Genomic DNA, 17,924 nt, shown 5'->3' with positions numbered 1-17,924 from the left:
CTTCATTCTTCTTGAGTTTCATGCGTTTAGCAAATTGTATCTTATATCTTGGGTATCCTAAGTTTTGGGATAATATCCACTTATCAGTGAATACATATTGTGTGAGTTCCTTTGTGATTGTGTTACCTCACTCAAGATGATGCCCTCCAGGTCCATCCATTTGGCTAGGAATTTCATAAATTCATTCTTTTTAATAGCTGAGTAGTACTCCATTGTGTAAATGTACCATAATTTCTGTATCCATTCCTCTGTTGAGGGACATCTGGGTTCTTTCCAGCTTCTGGCTATTATAAATAGGGCTGCTATGAACATAGTGGAGCATGTGTCCTTTTTACCGGTTGGGATATCTTCTGGATATATGCCCAGGAGAGGTATTGCTGGATCCTCCGGTAGTACTATGTCCAATTTTCTGAGGAACCGCCAGACTGATTTCCAGAGTGGTTGTACAAGCTTGCAATCCCACCAACAATGGAGGAGTGTTCCTCTTTCTCCACATCCTCGCCACCATCTGCTGTCACCTGAATTTTTGATCTTAGCCATTCTGACTGGTGTGAGGTGGAATCTCGGGGTTGTTTTGATTTGCATTTCCCTGATGATTAAGGATGTTGAACATTTTTTCAGGTGCTTCTCTGCCATTCGATATTCCTCAGGTGAGAATTCTTTGTTCAGTTCTGAGCCCCATTTTTTAATGGGGTTATTTGACTTTCTGGAGTCCACCTTCTTGAGTTCTTTATATATATTGGATATAGGCCCTTATCTGATTTAGGATAGGTAAAGATCCTTTCCCAATCTGTTGGTGGTTTTTTTTGTCTTATTGATGGTGTCTTTTGCCTTGCAGAAGCTTTGCATTTTCATGAGGTCCCACTTGACAATTCTCGATCTTACAGCACGAGCCATTGCTGTTCTATTCAAGAATTTTTCCCCTGTGCCCATATCTTCAAGGCTTTTCCCCACTTTCTCCTCTATAAGTTTCAGTGTCTCTGGTTTTATGTGAAGTTCCTTGATCCACTTAGACTTGACCTTAGTACAAGGAGATAGGAATGGATCGATTCGCATTCTTCTACATGTTGACAACCAGTTGTGCCAGCACCATTTGTTGAAAGTGCTGTCTTTCTTCCACTGGATGGTTTTAGCTCCCTTGTCGAAGATCAAGTGACTGTAGGTGTGTGGGTTCATTTCTGGGTCTTCAATTCTATTCCATTGGTCTATTTGTCTGTCACTGTACCATTACCACGCAGTTTTTATCACAATTGCTCTGTAGTAAAGCTTTAGGTCCGGCATGGTGATTCCACCAGAGGTTCTTTTATCCTTGAGAAGAGATTTTGCTATCCTAGGTTTTTTGTTATTCCAGATGAATTTGCAGATTGCACTTTCTAATTCGTTGAAGAATTGAGTTGGAATTTTGATGGGGATTGCATTGAATCTGTAGATTGCTTTTGGCAAGATAGCCATTTTTACAATGTTGATCCTGCCAATCCATGAGCATGGGAGATCTTTCCATCTTCTGAGATCTTCTATAATTTCTTTCCTCAGAGACTTGAAGTTTTTATTATACAGATCTTTCACTTCCTTAGTTAGAGTCAGGCCAAGATATTTTATATTATTTGTGACTATTGAGAAGGGTGTTGTTCCCCTAATTTCTTTCTCGGCCTGTTTATTCTTTGTGTAGAGAAAGGCCATTGATTTGTTTGAGTTAATTTTATATCCAGCTACTTCACTGAAGCTGTTTATCAGGTTTAGGAGTTCTCTGGTGAATTTTTAGGGTCACTTATATATACTATCATATCATCTACAAAAAGTGATATTTTGACTTCATCTTTTCCAATTTGTATCCCTTTGATCTCCTTTTGTTGTCGAATTGCTCTGCCTAGGACTTCAAGTACAATGTTGAATAGGTATGGAGAAAGTGGACAGCCTTGTCTAGTCCCTGATTTTAGAGGGATTGCTTCAAGCTTCTCACCATTTACTTTGATGTTGGCTACTGGTTTGCTGTAGATTGCTTTTATCATGTTTAAGTATGGGCCTTGAATTCCTGATCTTTCCAAGACTTTTATCATGAATGGGTGCTGGATCTTGTCAAATGCTTTTTCCTCATCTAACGAGATGACCATGTGGTATTTGTCTTTCAGTTTGTTTATATACTGGATTACGTTGATGGATTTCCGTATATTGAACCATCCCTGCATCCCTGGGATGAAACCTACTTGGTCAGGATGGATGATTGTTTTGATGTGTTCTTGGATTCGGTTAGCAAGAACTTTATTGAGGATTTTTGCATCAATATTCATCAGGGATATTGGTCTGAAGTTTTCTATCTTTGTTGGGTCTTTTTGTGGTTTAGGTATCAGAGTAATTGTGGCTTCATAGAATGAGTTGGGTAGAGTACCTTCTGTTTCTATTTTGTGGAATAGTTTGTGAAGAACTGGGATTAGATCTTCTTTGAAGGTCTGATAGAACTCTGCACTAAACCCATCTGGTCCTGGGCTTTTTTTGGTTGGGAGACTATGAATGACTGCTTCTATTTCTTTGGGGGATATAGGGCTGTTTAGATCATTAACCTGATGTTGATTCAACTTTGGTACCTGGTATCTGTCTAGGAACTTCTCCATTTCATCCAGGTTCTCCAGTTTTGTTGAGTATAGCCTTTGGTAGAAGGATCTGATGGTGTTTTGGATGTCTTCAGGATCTGTTGTTATGTCTCCTTTTTCATTTCTGATTTTGTTAATTAGGATGCTTTCCCTGTTCCCTCTAGTGAGTCTGGCTAAGGGTTTATCTATCTTGTTGATTTTCTCAAAGAACAAGCTCCTTGATTGGTTGATTCTTTGAATAGTTCTTCTTGTTTCCACTTGGTTGATTTCGCCCCTGAGTTTGATTATTTCCTGCAGTCTACTCCTCTTGGGTGAGTTTGCTTCCTTTTGTTCTAGTGCTTTTAGGTGTGTTGTCAAGTTGCTAATGTGTGCTCTCTCTAGTTTCTTTTTGGAGGCACTCAGAGCTATGAGTTTTCCTCTTAGAAATGCTTTCATTGCGTCCCATAAGTTTGGGTATGTTGTGACTTCATTTTCATTGAACTCTAAAAAGTCCTTAATTTCTTTCTTTATTCCTTCCTTGATCAAGGTATCATTGAGAAGAGTGTTGTTCAGTTTCCACGTAAAGGTTGGCTTTCTATTATTTATTTTGTTATTGAAGATCAGCCTTAGTCCATGGTGATCTCATAGGATGCATGGGACAATTTCAATATTATTGTATATGTTGAGGCCTGTTTTGTGACCAATTATGTGGTCAATTTTGGAGAAGGTACCATGAGGTGCTGAGAAGAAGGTATATCCTTTTGTTTTAGGATAGAAAGTTCTGTAGATATCTGCCAAATCCATTTGATTCATAACTTCTGTTAATTTCACTGTGTCCCTGTTTAGTTTCTGTTTCCATGATCTGTCCATTGGTGAAAGTGGTGTGTTGAAGTCTCCCACTATTATTGTGTGAGGTGCAATGTGTGCTTTGAGATTTACTAAAGTTTCTTTAATGAATGTGGCTGCCTTTGTATTTGGAGCATAGATATTCAGGATTGATAGTTCCTCTTGGAGGATTTTACCTTTGATGAGTATGAAGTGCCTCTCCTTGTCTTTTTTGATGACTTTGGGTTGGAAGTCAATCTTATCAGATATTAGAATGGCTACTCCAGCTTTTTTCTTCATACCATTTGCTTGGAAAATTATTTTCCAGCCTTTCATTCCGAGGTAGTGTCTATCTTTTTCTCTGAGATGAGTTTCCTGTAAGCAGCAAAATGTTGGGTCTTGTTTGTGTAGCCAGTTTGTTAGTCTATGTCTTTTTATTGGGGAGTTGAGTCCATTGATATTAAGAGATATTAAGGAAAAGTAATTGTTGTTTCCTGTTATTTTTGTTGTTAAAGTTGGCATTCTGTTCTTGTGGCTGTCTTCTTTTAGGTTTGTTGAGGGATTACCTTCTTGTTGTTTCTAGGGTGTGGTTCCTGTCCTTGTATTGGTTTTTTTCCTGTTATTATCCTTTGAAGGGCTGGATTCGTGGAGAGATAATGTGTGAATTTGGTTTTGTCATGGAATCCTTGGTTTCTCCATCTATGTTAATTGAGAGTTTGGCTGGGTATAGTAGCCTGGGCTGGAATTTGTGTTCTTTTAGTGTCTGTATAACATCTGTCCAGGATCTTCTGGCTTTCATAGTCTCTGGTGAAAAATCTGGTGTAATTCTGATAGGCTTGGCTTTATATGTTACTTGGCCTTTTTCTCTTACTGCTTTTTGTATTCTATCTTTGTTTAGTGCATTTGTTGTTCTGATTATATGTGTCGGGAGGTATTTCTTTTTTGGTCCAGTCTATTTGGAGTTCTGTAGGCTTCTTGTATGTTCATGGACATCTCTTTCTTTAGGTTTGGGAAGTTTTCTTCTATAATTTTGTTGAAGATGTTTGCTGGTCCTTTGAGTTGAAAATCTTCATTCTCATCCACTCCTATTATCCGTAGGTTTGGTTTTCTCATTGTGTCCTGTATTTCTTGGATGTTTTGAGTTAGGATCTTTTTGCGTTTTACATTTTCCTTGATTGTTTTGCCAATGTTCTCTATGGAATCTTCTGCACCTGAGATTCTGTCTTCCATCTCTTGTATTCTGTTGCTGATGCTCGTATCTATGGTTCCAGATTTCTTTCCTAGGGTTTCTATCTCTAGTGTTGCCTCATTTTGGGTTTTCTTTATTGTGTCTACTTCCCTTTTTAGGTCTAGTATGGTTTTGTTCATTTCCATCTTCTGTTTGGATGTGTTTTCCTGTTTTTCTTTAAGGACTTCTACCTGTTTGATTGTGTTATCCTCTTTTTCTTTAAGGACTTCTACCTGTTTGATTGTGTTATCCTGTTTTTCTTTAAGGACTTCTACCTGTTTGATTGTGTTATCCTGTTTTTCTTTAAGGACTTGTAACTCCTTAGCCATGTTCTCCTGTAATTCTTTAAGTGAGTTATTAAAGTCCTTCTTGATGTCCTCTACCATCATCATGAGATATGCTTTTAGATCCGTGTCTAGCTTTTCCGGTGTGTTGGGGTGCCTTGGACTGGGCGAAGTGGGAGTGTTGGGTTCTGATGATGGTGAGTGGTCTTGGTTTCTGTTAGTAAGATTATTACGTTTACCTTTCGACATCTGGTAATCTCTGGGGTTAGTTGTTGGCGTTGTCACTGTTTAAAGATTGGAGCAGAATCTGTGTTCCACTCACCCGAAGTCACAAAATCCTGTGGCGGGGGTCGTGGGTAGCTGGCAGGTGTCAGCCGACCCTGCGCTCTAGCTATCCTGGTGCTGGTCCGGCTGGAAGAGTCCTGTGGCCCTACTCAGGCCGGTTTTCTGCTTCCCTAACTAATGCAGTCTCAGGTCCCTCACGCAATTGGATTGGAGCAGAAGCTGTGTTTCACTCACCAGAAGTCTTAAGATCCTGTGGCGGGTGTTGTGGGTAGCTGGCGAGTGTCAGCCGACCCTGCACCCTAGCTACCCCGGTGCTGTTCTGACCAGAAGAGGCTTGTGGCCCTACTCAGGCCGGATTTCTGCCTCCCCAACCAAAGCAGTCTCAGGTCTCACGTGATTGGACTGGAGCAGAAGCTGTGTTCCACTCACCAGAAGTCTCAAATTCCTGTGGCGGGGGTCGTGGGTAGCTGGCGGGTGTCAGCCGACCCTGCGCCTTAGCTACCCCGGTGCTGTTCAGGCCAGAAGAGGCCTGTGTCGAATTGCCCCATTCTTATCTCCTTTTACAATGCTCAAGTCTAGGTGGATCAAAGAACTACACATAAAACCAGAGACTCTGAAACATAAAGAGGAAAAAAATTGGGGGAAAATCCTCGAAGATATGGGCACAGGAGAAAAATTCTTGAACAGAATACCAATGGCTTGTGTTGTAAGAATTGACAAATGGGACCTCATAAAATTGCAAAGCTTCTATAAGGCAAAAGACACTGTCAATAAGACAAAAAGGCCACCAACAGATTGGGAAAGGATCTTTACCAATCCTAAATCATATAGGAGACTAATATCCAACACATACAAAGAACTCAAGAAGCTGGACTCCAAAATCAAATAAACCTATTAAAAATTGGGGTACAGAGCTAAACAAAGAATTCTCAACTGAGGAATACTGAATGGCTGAGAAGCACCTGAAAAAATGTTCAACATCCTTAATCATCAGGGAAATGCAAATCAAAACAAACTTGTGATTCTACCTCACTCCAGTCAGAATGGCTAAGTTCAAAACTTCAGGTGACAGCAGATGCTGGTGAGGTTGTGGAGAAAGAGGAACACTCCTCCATTGCTATTGGGATTGCAAGCTGGTACAATCACTCTGGAAATTAGTTTGATGGTTCCTCAGGAAATTTGACATAGTACTACTGGAAGATTCAGCAATACCTCTCCTGAGCATATACCCAGATGTTCTAACTTGTAATAAGGACACATGCTCCACTATGTTCATAGCAGCCTTATTTATAATAGTCAGAAGCTGAAAAGAACCCAGATGTCCCTCAACAGAGGAATGGATACAGAAAATGTAGTACATTTACACAATGGATTACCTCTCAGCTATTAAAGCCCTTGAATTTATGAAATTCTTGGGCAAATGGATGTATCTGGAGGATATCATCCTGAGTGAGGTAACCCAATCACAAAAGAAGTCACTTGATATGCACTCACTGATAAGTGGATATTAGCCCAGAAACTTAGAATACCCAAGATACAATTTGCAAAAAAAAAAAAAAAAAAAAAAAAAGAGAAAGAAAGAAACTCAAGAAGAAGGAAGACCAAAGTGTAGATAATTCATTCCTCCTTAGAATGAGGAACAAAATACCTAAGGAAAGAGTTACAGAGACAAAGTTTGGAGCTGAGACAGAAGGAAGGACCATCCAGAGACTGCCCCACCCAGGGATCTGTTCCATATACAACCACCAAAGCCAAACCATATTGCATATGCCAGCAAGATTTTGCTGACAGGACCCTGATATAGCTCTCTCTTGTGAGCCTATGCCAGTGCCTGGCAAATACAGAAGTGGATGCTACAATCATCTAGTGGATGAAACACAGGGCTCCTAATGATGGCTCCTAGAGAAAGTATCCAAGGAGCTAAAGGTGTCTGAAACCCTATAGGATGAACAACAATATGAATTAACCAGTACCCCCCAGAGCTGTGTCTCTAGTTGCATATGCAGCAGAGGATGTCCCGGTCGGCCATCAATGGGAGAAGAGGCCCTTGGTCTTGTGAAGATCATATGCCCCAGTCCAGGGCAGGGCCAGGGCGAGGGAGCGGGAGCGGGAGTGGGTAGGTTGGGGAGCAAGGCGGGGGGGGGGATATAGGGGACTTTCGGGATAACATTTGAAATGTAAATGAAGAAAGTATCTAATAAAAATTTTTTATAAAATAATTTTAAGTAAATATTTGGCAAATTGATAATGTTTATATCATTAGAATTTTAAAAGTACTTCTCTTTGTGCTGGAGACATCTCTACTGTTCAACCTATACCCACCTATCCCCCTTCCACTGGTAATGTGAGAACAATTGGGCCAAAGAAAGACTTAATATTTCTATCTCAGAACCATATTTCAGGCCCTAAAGCTCTTCCTTCCCTTTGTCCTCTTTCCTGCCAGAAGTTTCTGTCTTATTACAAATGCATGTTCGTGTTTATGTTGACAAATATTCAGGCTTTACTTTTGTTATGATTTGAAGGAGTGCACCTGCTTGAGTTGTATGCAGACACTTATTAACTGCTTACCCTACAGTGAGGATTTCAATGCAGATTAAAACAGGCAGTAGCACTACTAACCTCTTCTTGTCAACTTTAAAACATTCATGTAAGCTTCAAGGAGTCATCATTTGGCTCCATCTGCCACAGTTCAAACTGGATAAAGAACCTTTATTTGATTAAGTACTCCTATTAGTCAAAACCTTAAACTTTCCTGCCTACCACCTGGCCCTAAGAGTGATTCCTTTCTTTCATCTGGTCTTGAGGCTCTTTTATACTCTCACACCATTGCCTGCTAATTTGGTCCTCTGCTTTGACTCAACATTCCAGACCCCCTTTTCTCACATCCCCACTCAGCCAGAAGTAGTCAGAATATGGCCATCGCAAAAGGCTATTACGTTAAATTGCCAAAGCTGGTCCAACGTGGCAGAGCTGATGGCAATGACTTGACCCCCACCTGAGCTGGGGTTTGCTAGGAAATTTAAACCTAAATTGTTTCTCAGATGCTCCTAAAGGCTGCCTGAATGCTCCTGACCACAACTATCAACACCTCATTTGAAAAAAAAAAAAAAAATTCCCAAACTAACCACCTAGTTCCCCCTGGCAAGCCACTTGAGCTACCTCCTCTTGCCATCAACCCATAAAAAAAAAAAAAAACCGAACAAGCTTTTGCAGTTGCTGATATACTCCCAAGGCAGTTGGACAGGATTTTTTTAAAGTGTTCTTTCTCTTCACAGAGAATGGCTAGTTGTTAGGTGGTGGTGGTGGTGGTGGTGGTGGTGGTGGTGGTGGTGGTGTTTGTGCATTCCTTGTAAATAATAACTTTAAAATTTATATTTATTTTATGTACATTGGTCTTTTGCCTGCATATATGCTGTGTGAGTATGTCAGATCCTGGAATTACAGACCATTGTGAGCCATTGTATGAATGCTAAAAATTGAACCCAGGTCCTCTGGAAGAACAGTCAGTGATCTTAACCACTGAGCCATTTCTCCAGCCCCTACTTTTGTAATCATAATAAAATCATTGTATAAAGATGGGACATATCATTGCTTTTGAATTTTTGAATGCATAGTAGAGTTTTGGGGATACATGATGAGTCCTTGAAGAGTTTTAGAATTTTCACTGTGTCTTGATCTCATTGAGGGTTGTATAATGTATGTATTCATTGAGATATACACATCCATGCACCTTAAGTTTGAGATTTTATCTCTTTTGAAATTGAAACACATAAAAGGAGATACTTGGAGCCCCAGTTTGTACCATGGCTGAGCTTCTGAGTATCAATCTCAAATGATAAATCCAGGAAGTGGTTGGATAAATACACTCTTCACTGTACAATTAGTCTGTATTTCTATATTCAAAACCCTTTGACTACCTCCAGCTCCAGATATTCCACATCGTTTAATATCAAATAACATCAGTGAGAAAATTTGTCTTCAAACCATTTTAATTGGAACAGTGGGAAACCTACCTCACAAGGGACAGGAGGCATATCCGCTTACGCAGGTTGGGTGTACGGAACAAGTCCCATAGGGAAGATTTTGTCTGTGAGGCCTCCAGCTCCTCCTTCATGATTGTTCTCACAACCTTCAACAACATTAATGAACTGTTTAGTTGTCACAAAATGATAGACACTGTGGTTATACTGGGCATCTGCAAAGAACTAGATCAATAGTTATTGTTTCTGTCTAGTGAAAAATATACACATCAAAGAAACAATGTCAGCTATAAAAGTGATAAGCAATATGAAAACAAGAGAGCTAAAAATAAATCTGTAGTAAGGATATGTTAAGCAAGGGAGTACAGATGGATTCAGAATATTGAAGGTAGAGTACAGATGAGAGATACAGATTAGAAAGAAAAAGCAAGTGAAGACTATTATGGTCTATAGAGGTTTGACGGGGAGGGTCCCCATAGGCTTATGTATTTGAACCCTTGGTACCCAGTTAGTGACACTGTTTAAAAGATAGAATGGCACAAATAACTCGCATGCCCTACAGCCTGTGTGCCTCCGAGGAGGGCTACAGTAACCAAAGATGCAGGTGAGATTCTTGTCCAAATATCCATGCCAGCTGGAATATCTACAGAGCCCAGCTGACAAGGGATCTACCCACCCTCCTAGCTCCACCTTCCTTCGAGTCCAGAACATCTGGCCTGATACTCTCCCACACCCTACAGCCTGTCTGTCTCCCAGGAGGTCCTCAGTAACTAGGGACACAGGATGCCTGTTCTAATGAGAGACACAGCAAACCTACCCTGACCAGAGACAGATTGTCTACCTCCAAAGAAATGGGCACTAACCCAGGATACCAGAGCTCCACCTGACTCCAAGGAATCTGGCTCCAGTCAGAGATACCTAGGCCAGTTAACATCAGAGATAACCAGATGGCCAGAGTCATGCATAAGCTATAAATGACAGAACCCAATGCAATTCGGCACCATCAGAACCCAGTTATTCCACAACACCAAGCCCTGGATACCCTAAGATGTCTAAAAACCAAGACAATGACCTAAACTCCTATCTCATGAAGATGATAGAGACCTTCGAGGAGGATATAAATAACTCCCTTAAAGAAATACAGAAAAATACAATCAAGAAGGAATTGAACAAAATGGCCCAAGAACTAAAAGTGGAATTAGAAACAATAAAGAAAGCACAAAAGGAATCAACCCTGGAGATGGACAACTTAGGAAAGTGATCAGGAGCTACAGATGCAAATATCACCAACAAAATACAAGACATAGAAGAGAGAGTCTCAGGTGTGGAAGATACCATAAAAGATACTGACACAACAGTCAATGCAAAGTACAAAAAGCTCCTAACCCAAAATATTCAAAACTCTCAATCACCATAGATGGAGAAACCAAGATATTCCAAAATTTAAACAATATCTTTCCACTAATCTAGCCCTACAGAGGATACTGGAAGGAAATCTTCATAACAAGGAGGGAAAATATGTAACTTCCCCCAAGCCTGAAGCAGGCTGAGCCAGACCTTGACCTTTTCTGTCACTAAGGAGATTACCTAAGATGGAGCCTTCCTAGGTCATTCTATTGTTCAGTCAACTGTTGCTGTTCCTCTTCAAGATCCTGCTACCTGTTGGGAGGCCACCAAGCTATTCCTGAGACTACACCCTATCCTGCACGTGGTCACCTGCAGCTGGGCTCCAAGAATGAATTGGCAGGAATGGGCCTCTCTACCCCCTTTATAAGTGCATTCACCATTAAACATTTGAGCCTTGGTCAGGAACCTTGTCTTAGCTCCATTGCTCTCTCGTCCACCTAGTTCCCCTCTCTTGTCAGCCCCGGTTTGCCTTCCAGGTGAAACCCCATTTCTTGTGAACCGCAGGTCGGTTTCCAACAGTTTGGGGTCCAAAGTGGGACCTGAGGAATGGCAGAAAAATGCTGGAGGAATGCTGCTTGGTAATGGAGCTCCACAGGAAGAAAAAGAATCAGAGAATTCGTATAGGAGCACGGTGAAGCAACAGGTAAAGTGTTGCTGGAGGTGCGGAAGATACGGGCTAAGGTTGGAATTGGTGTTAACCCAATGCTGGATTCACTTAGGTCAACACTGAATTATCAGAAGTAGGAACTGATCAGGCAGTTGTCCGCAGTTTTTAAAAAACTGCTTTAGGCAAGAGGGAAAAGGGTTTAAATTAAATAATCAGGCGGATGTCCGCAGACGGGAGCTGCATCAGGCAGCAGAAACAGGGTTGTAATAATAAAATAATATAGAGGAAAATGGATTTTGAAACTCTCCCAGAGACAGAGAGAAAATTCGGGCTAATTACGCCCTGCCTTTTTCTCTCTAGCCCTTACAGCAGAAGTTCTCTGCCCTCTTTGTGTTGTCTAACATCTAATGTCTGATGCACCAGTCTGTTCACGTGTTCAATTCATGTGTGTTCGTGTCTCGTCGTCTGAATAACTGAATGTTCTGTGCTTCATGTTGGAAAATAAAGATGGCTAAAACTTTATCTGCTGGTTGAGCAAGAGAGTGGCCACACTCTTTAGCCAGGATCAGGCACAACAGGGGAGCCACTGCTGGAAAAGCTGCTCTCAAAGAAAGGGAGTCTGCAGCCTCTTGGTTTTGGGGAGAAAAAGCTGATAGATGGTTTTTTTCCTGGTTCTCTGCAATCGTGATTATTGCGTTTAGCTAATGACAAGGTGCTTTTCTTATCTCATAGTTATAGCTAGAAAACTTGAAATTCTTTGATTGGGCTAAATTTATTAGACTCGTGTAGCTGCTTCATTTGTTTTTGTTTTTGTTTTTTTTTTTTTACTGGTCTTAGAGGTGTAATATGCTCTGCGTGTCTTCATCACAAGAGTATTAGCTTATAAGTTACTGGGTATGATCAAATGGGTGTAACACTGGTTACTAGAAAGTTAGCTTTAAATCGGTAACTCAGGTTTGGAGTCTTTCAAACACGTGGCATAACACAGGCCAAGAGGCTGGGCCTCTAAGGATACTTCTAGTTGAGATAATATTTAATGTGATTCTTATCCTAGAAAGTAGAATTAAAGATAAGATTTAAAGCAATGTCTCTTTAATGAAGCATTAAAATCTGCACTGTCATGCATTCATAGGTATAAATTGGCAGCCAAGTTTCGCAATGGGATAGTGAAGATTTGATGTTTATTCTAAGGTGTAAATTGTTTTGAAATTGGGTTTTGCCTTCCCAAGGTTGTAGTTATAGTCTAATATTGCAAAAGAAACTTAAAATTTCTAAAATCTGTCCTCACGGCAAGAGGAACTAAGCTTAGAGCAGCTTCTGCCGGGTTTGTGTGACTTTCTTTGGTCTTGCAAACAGTGCCTAAGGAAGCTCTAGAAACTTGCCTCTCCTTGCCTTCAGGGAAAATTCCTTTTAGCTAGTAGAACATTGTTGCAGATCTATCCAGATGTTTGAAATAATGCTTAAATTCAGAATTTATAAAAGGTCAATCAGACTGTAGAATTTATAAAGGCATTACAATCTGGCTTATCTACTTCATTTAAAGTTATTATAGATTTAAAGGTTTGTTTTTTCCTTTGCATTCTGGTAATTATAAAGAGTTTTGCTTCTAGTGAACTGGTGATCACTGGAAAATTTTTCCTCTAGATATGACTAACATGGCTTTACATTATGTAAGAAAAAATTTTATTATCTCTGCTTCAATATAAGAAGCTAAGAGTTTGAATCTTTCAGTGTATATTGTTTCCTAAGTGGAAAGTATTTTATTAGTTAATGCCTCTAAAGGGAAGTTTACTTCAAATGTTTGCTTTCACACAAGGAGCTTTTAAGTTCTGGGCAGTAGATGTTGCTCCAGAAAAGATTCAGAGGCAATATCTTTTTAATACTTAGGGTTTTAGTTATACTATATAATATTGTGGTGCAGAAAATCTAGAACGAAAAATTGATTTGCTTCAAAATTTTATTTTCAAAAGCTTCCAGAAGATGTTAATTGGCTAAGATCTTACCTTAAACTCACCACAAAAGAACTTAAGCTTTTGTTAGGTGCTATTAAGTGAGGTGCAAATTAACTGGCAAAGAACAAAAGGCTTTGCAGAAAATAAAGAAAGCTTTTATAATTGTTATCAATTATAATCAATGGTAATTAAATATTAGCTGTGCCCACAGCAATTCTTTGGCAAGAGAAAACATTATGGTAAACTCATTTTTCTTCTCCTCCCAGCCAACCGTTGGTCCATGTGGAGCTGCTGCGGGATGGGGCCTTGGGGTACACAGCTTTCCCTGAGTGGTGGTGGCACAGGAGGCCGCCAGAAAGTGGGCGCCTTTGTAGTGAACTCAGGGAAGGGCAACGCTCGCCATTGCCCCCTACAGCCTCCGCCTGTCCCCGCTGGGGGTAGCCGTATTTTTCCCACTAGAACTCGGGGTGCTCTGCTGCCCTCACTCGGGCTTCCTAGCCTACAATAGATTGGGCCACCTCAGCCTCTTCAGCCTGAGAGGAAGGCCAGAGGCGGGCGAGGCAGAGGTGGCGTTCACCTCAAAGGACAGTTTTAACATCCTATTAAGGCTGCTGTGGTGCTAATAAAGAATTGTAAGATATATTCGTATATTCTAGAAAACCTACAACAAAAATTGTGTCTTAAGAACCAAAGTGTCTGTTTCTTGTTCAAAACAGCAATTAAATTGGTTATTACAGAATACTAATATTCGATCTATTGCATACCATCATTTTAAATAAAATTGACAATCATTATCACAAAGATAAGTTAAAAAATTGTTTTTATGCATGCTTCTGTATCTTCTATAAATTCATGCATGAATGCATCCTAATTACTGTGTTTAAAAACAGCCCTTTTATGGAAGAAAAGTATATGTGAATTGGATCACACGCTTATTCTTTTGAGCTTCCCCCTGCTTCAACACAGATAATTAAATTGCATGCTGTAGATGGTGTTTTAAAATGTTGAATAATCAAGCACATTATTTTAATCATACTTTTATTTTAAGAATTTTGAAATTTGGATGTCAAAGAACTTAATAAATGCCTTATAGTATCTTAAAAACCAGACATAATCATGTCTAGGTGAGATGAAAAGGATCTACTTATTGGCATATGGCTTGATCCTGAACAGCTACCTTATTGGGAAAGGGAAAAGCATAGGTTCTCTTCACAGAACGCTGCAGAAGCATGATGGCTAATTCGTGTGACAAGCTGACAGGTGAGTTCACTGAGTGCCCTGACTGTAGTGACAAGAAAGCTGAATTGGGTATATGTTTTTTACCCACCTTTGTTTGCCATTTTCCCAGTTTGGACAAGCTAAGCTGCCTTGCTTCAAGCTTTTTAAACCTTATGGGACATAGAACATTAGAGACTGTGTAATCTGACTTAGAAAGATTAGACACAAGAAAGAGTTATAGTGATCCTTCTCCTTCCCTCATGTGACCAGTTATTCTAACTCAATCTTGGACTGGTCTAGTAATAATTCCAGTATTAGAGAATCCTAGGGAAAATAGCTAAAATCTTAATTATCTAGCAAAGTTAATTTGGAGCACAGCCTCCACTCCCAGAGAAGCTGCAGCCTTTCTGCAATTTTCAAAGTCACCTCCCCCACACCGGGAGGTCTAAGTCTCAGCCTGATCGTTGCTAATTTGCAATTGAAGGGAGTACCTGGACTTTCCCAAAGAAGCTTTTGTACTGTTGCTTTTTACTGTCTCAACTGACCTGTCTCAACAGGTCAGTCAATGCCCTTCAGCCTGACTGCAGCAGGTGTGCATCCTTGCCTCCAACAACGCAGGTGGAAGTTATTAATCTTCATCAAGAAGCATTCTAAGTACATATTGTGGCTTTGGTCTGAATTGGAAATAAGGTTTTCTATGAAGGCCGGACAGTCTAAGACGGGCACCCAGATCTTGGAATCATATCAATCTAGACAGAGGTACATGCTGAAAGATCCTGACAGAATGTAAAAGGTCACAGAAGCCCTGAAATTGGCAAGATAGATGTCAGTGTTAGCAGAACTAGCTTCACTGATTTAGAAAAATAGATGTGCACAATGCTCTGGCCACTCCTTGAACCTGTGTGTCTGCCAATGTTTTGACCATTCCTTGACCCATGTGTGTGCCCACTGATGAAGCCCATTGCCAGGTGTTTGTGATATTGGTTGCTGAGAAAGAGTCAGAAAATCTCCCCAGCAACCACAGCCCGGCCAATCCTGAGTTGCTATACCTGCACCAGACTCTTTCCTTGTACTCCTCCCATACCCATTTCTTGAGACTAGACATTGTTTAGATCTGGAAATCCCCTACTCTCCCCCTTCTCCTTTCCCCCCTGAGGGCCTATAAAAACTGGGACCTCTTTCCCCTTGAGGTCGACTCCTCTACCCCTGCGTGGGATATGAGTCGTCCCCAGAGCTCTGGCTTTCCCCGAATAAAGCCTCATGTGGTTTGCAACAAGCTCGGTCTATTGTGAGTTCTTGGGTGTCTGCTATTGTCCTGAGGCCTGAGCAAGGGACTCCTCTCAGAGTCTTTCAATGCCAAGAGGCCATGGTTTATTAATAATACACCACAGAGCCATATAAAAGATTGGAGGCAAAGGTTAATGTCTTAGAAGTAGTAGTCTTAACAATAGGGCAGGACATAGCATATATTAAGGCTAGAAAGGCAGAAATTTCAGATATTAGCAATAGTCACTTGGACACTTGGAACATTGATGAATTGGCCAGAGATTTAAAAAATAACCTAAGTGCATTGAATCCCCTGGATTGGGTTCAATATATATTCCTACTTGCTATTACTATTGGCACTATTTTATTAGTAAATCGTTGTGTTTACACTCATCTTTAGAGCACTCCTGAGATCTGTAGCTATGATGAGGCGGGACTTTCCAGAACTTTGGCAGAAATATAATAAGAAAGGGGGAGAATGCTATGCACACTCCAGTGAAGTTTGCTTCGCAGGCCGAGAGGCCTGGGAGCACTCACGAGGCAGAGTTTCACGGAAACTCACCACCTGGAACTTTGGCGTTCTCATAACCTGTATATTCTTACCCTATCCCTGCATTAGTCTGGTGTATGGATCCACGTGCTCTCTTTTAGTATTATCTTATTATAAGTGCCTTTTAAAATTGAATTCTGACATAACTAAGCCTTCGCCAGTGTTCCAACGTCCTAGAAAGACCTTGAAGCTGACAAACTTGGAATTCAGTAGGAATTCAGTAAGAAAGTTACCTATTCAGTAACTAATTAAGCATTACAAAGGACCAAACCGGAATAGCTCAGGGCTAGTCTGCAGAGTGTTTACTTGAGGCAGTAACCAGTCTTACCCAAACACAATGGCCTAGCGAATAGGTAGGTTTACCATGAGAAAAGTTAGGGAATCCCACTGAGACAGGTTTCTTCACTAGGCCCAAAGAAATCAGGCAGAACTACAGAGCATAAATAAATTTTATGCCTCCGTCCAGCTTTTTTTTATTATTATTAATAACAGGGAGGAAATTGTAACCTCCTCCAAACCTGAAGCAGGCTGAGCCAGACCTTGACCTTTTCTGCCATTAAGGAGATTACCTAAATTGGAGCCTTCCTAGGTCATTCTGAAGGAGGAAAATTACTGAACTTTTCCTGAACTCTTCAACTCAGAGTTCTACCCCTCCCATCTGGAGATTGTTCCCGGAACACTCCTGAACTTCTCACCCCAGAGTACATTCCCCCTCCCAACTGAGGACTGTGCCAGGAACATTTTTGAGATAAGAAAACCACCTCAGAATGTTCCAATAAGATCGGGTACATTGCCAAAATATAGGACACGACCCCTTGGTTACGGAAAGCCCCTTGGAAAAACCCTTGGAAAAACCCTTGGCAGAACCCCTTAATGACGTAAACTTGTACTTTCCCTGCCCTGCTTCCCCCCCCCCTTGGCTTTTTTCCTATATAAGCCTGTGAAAAATTTGGGCCGGGCGTCGATTCTCCTCTGCACCTTGCTTGGTGTATGAGTTTCGGCCCCAGAGCTCTGGTTCATGTGCTTGCTTGTTGTTGCTTTATTAAATCTTACTCTATACATCTTGGGTTCGGTCTCAGCGTCTTCTTGGGTTCGCGGCTGTCCCGAGACTTGAGTGAGGGTCTCCCTTCGGGGGTCTTTCAATTCTATTGTTCAGTCAACTGTTGCTGTTCCTCTTCAAGATACTGCTACCTGTTGGGAGGCCACCGAGCTATTCCTGAGACTACACCCTATCCTGCACGTGGTCACCTGCAGCTGGGCTCCAAGAATGAATTGGCAGGAACGGGCCTCTCTACCCCCTTTATAAGTGCATTCGCCATTAAACATTTGAGCCTTGATCAGGAACGTTGTCTTAGCTCCATTGCTCTCTCATCCGCCTAGTTCCCCTCTCTTTTCAGCCCCTGTATGCCTCCCAGGTGAAACCCTGTTTCTTGTGAGCCGCAGGTCGATTTCCAACAAAAATACATCCAAGAAAACACAAGAAATTAAACTTCTCACAACAAACCCAGAAGAAAAGAATCATGCACACCTAATACCACTTCCAGCAACAAAAATAACAGGAACTAACAATCATCTATCTTTAACAGCTCTCAACATCAGTGGACTCAATTACCCCATAAAAAGGTACAGACTAACAGACTGGACACATAAACAGGTTCCAGTATTTTGCTGCATACAAGAAACACATCTCAGTGACAAAGGCAGACACTACCTCAAAATTAAAAGGTTTCCAAGCAAATGATCCCAAGAAACAAG

General features: G+C 40.9%; 1 protein-coding gene across 1 annotated transcript in view; it reads right to left on the bottom strand.

Annotated features, from left to right (window-relative positions):
- Positions 1–17,924, bottom strand: part of LOC110285757 (steroid transmembrane transporter SLC22A24-like) — a 75,745-nt gene that overhangs the window by 13,332 nt on the left and 44,489 nt on the right. Inside the window, 1 exon segment of the mRNA XM_085833977.1 lies at positions 9,203–9,318. Within this exon segment, the coding sequence (XP_085690103.1) occupies positions 9,203–9,318 (116 nt within the window).

This window comes from Mus caroli, unplaced genomic scaffold, assembly GCF_978045245.1.
Source record: "Mus caroli unplaced genomic scaffold, Mus_caroli_1 scaffold_20, whole genome shotgun sequence".
In the NCBI taxonomy this organism is placed as follows: Eukaryota; Metazoa; Chordata; class Mammalia; order Rodentia; family Muridae; genus Mus; species Mus caroli.
The sequence above is the reverse complement of the archived record's forward strand: the minus strand, read 5'-3'. Positions and strand labels throughout refer to the sequence as shown.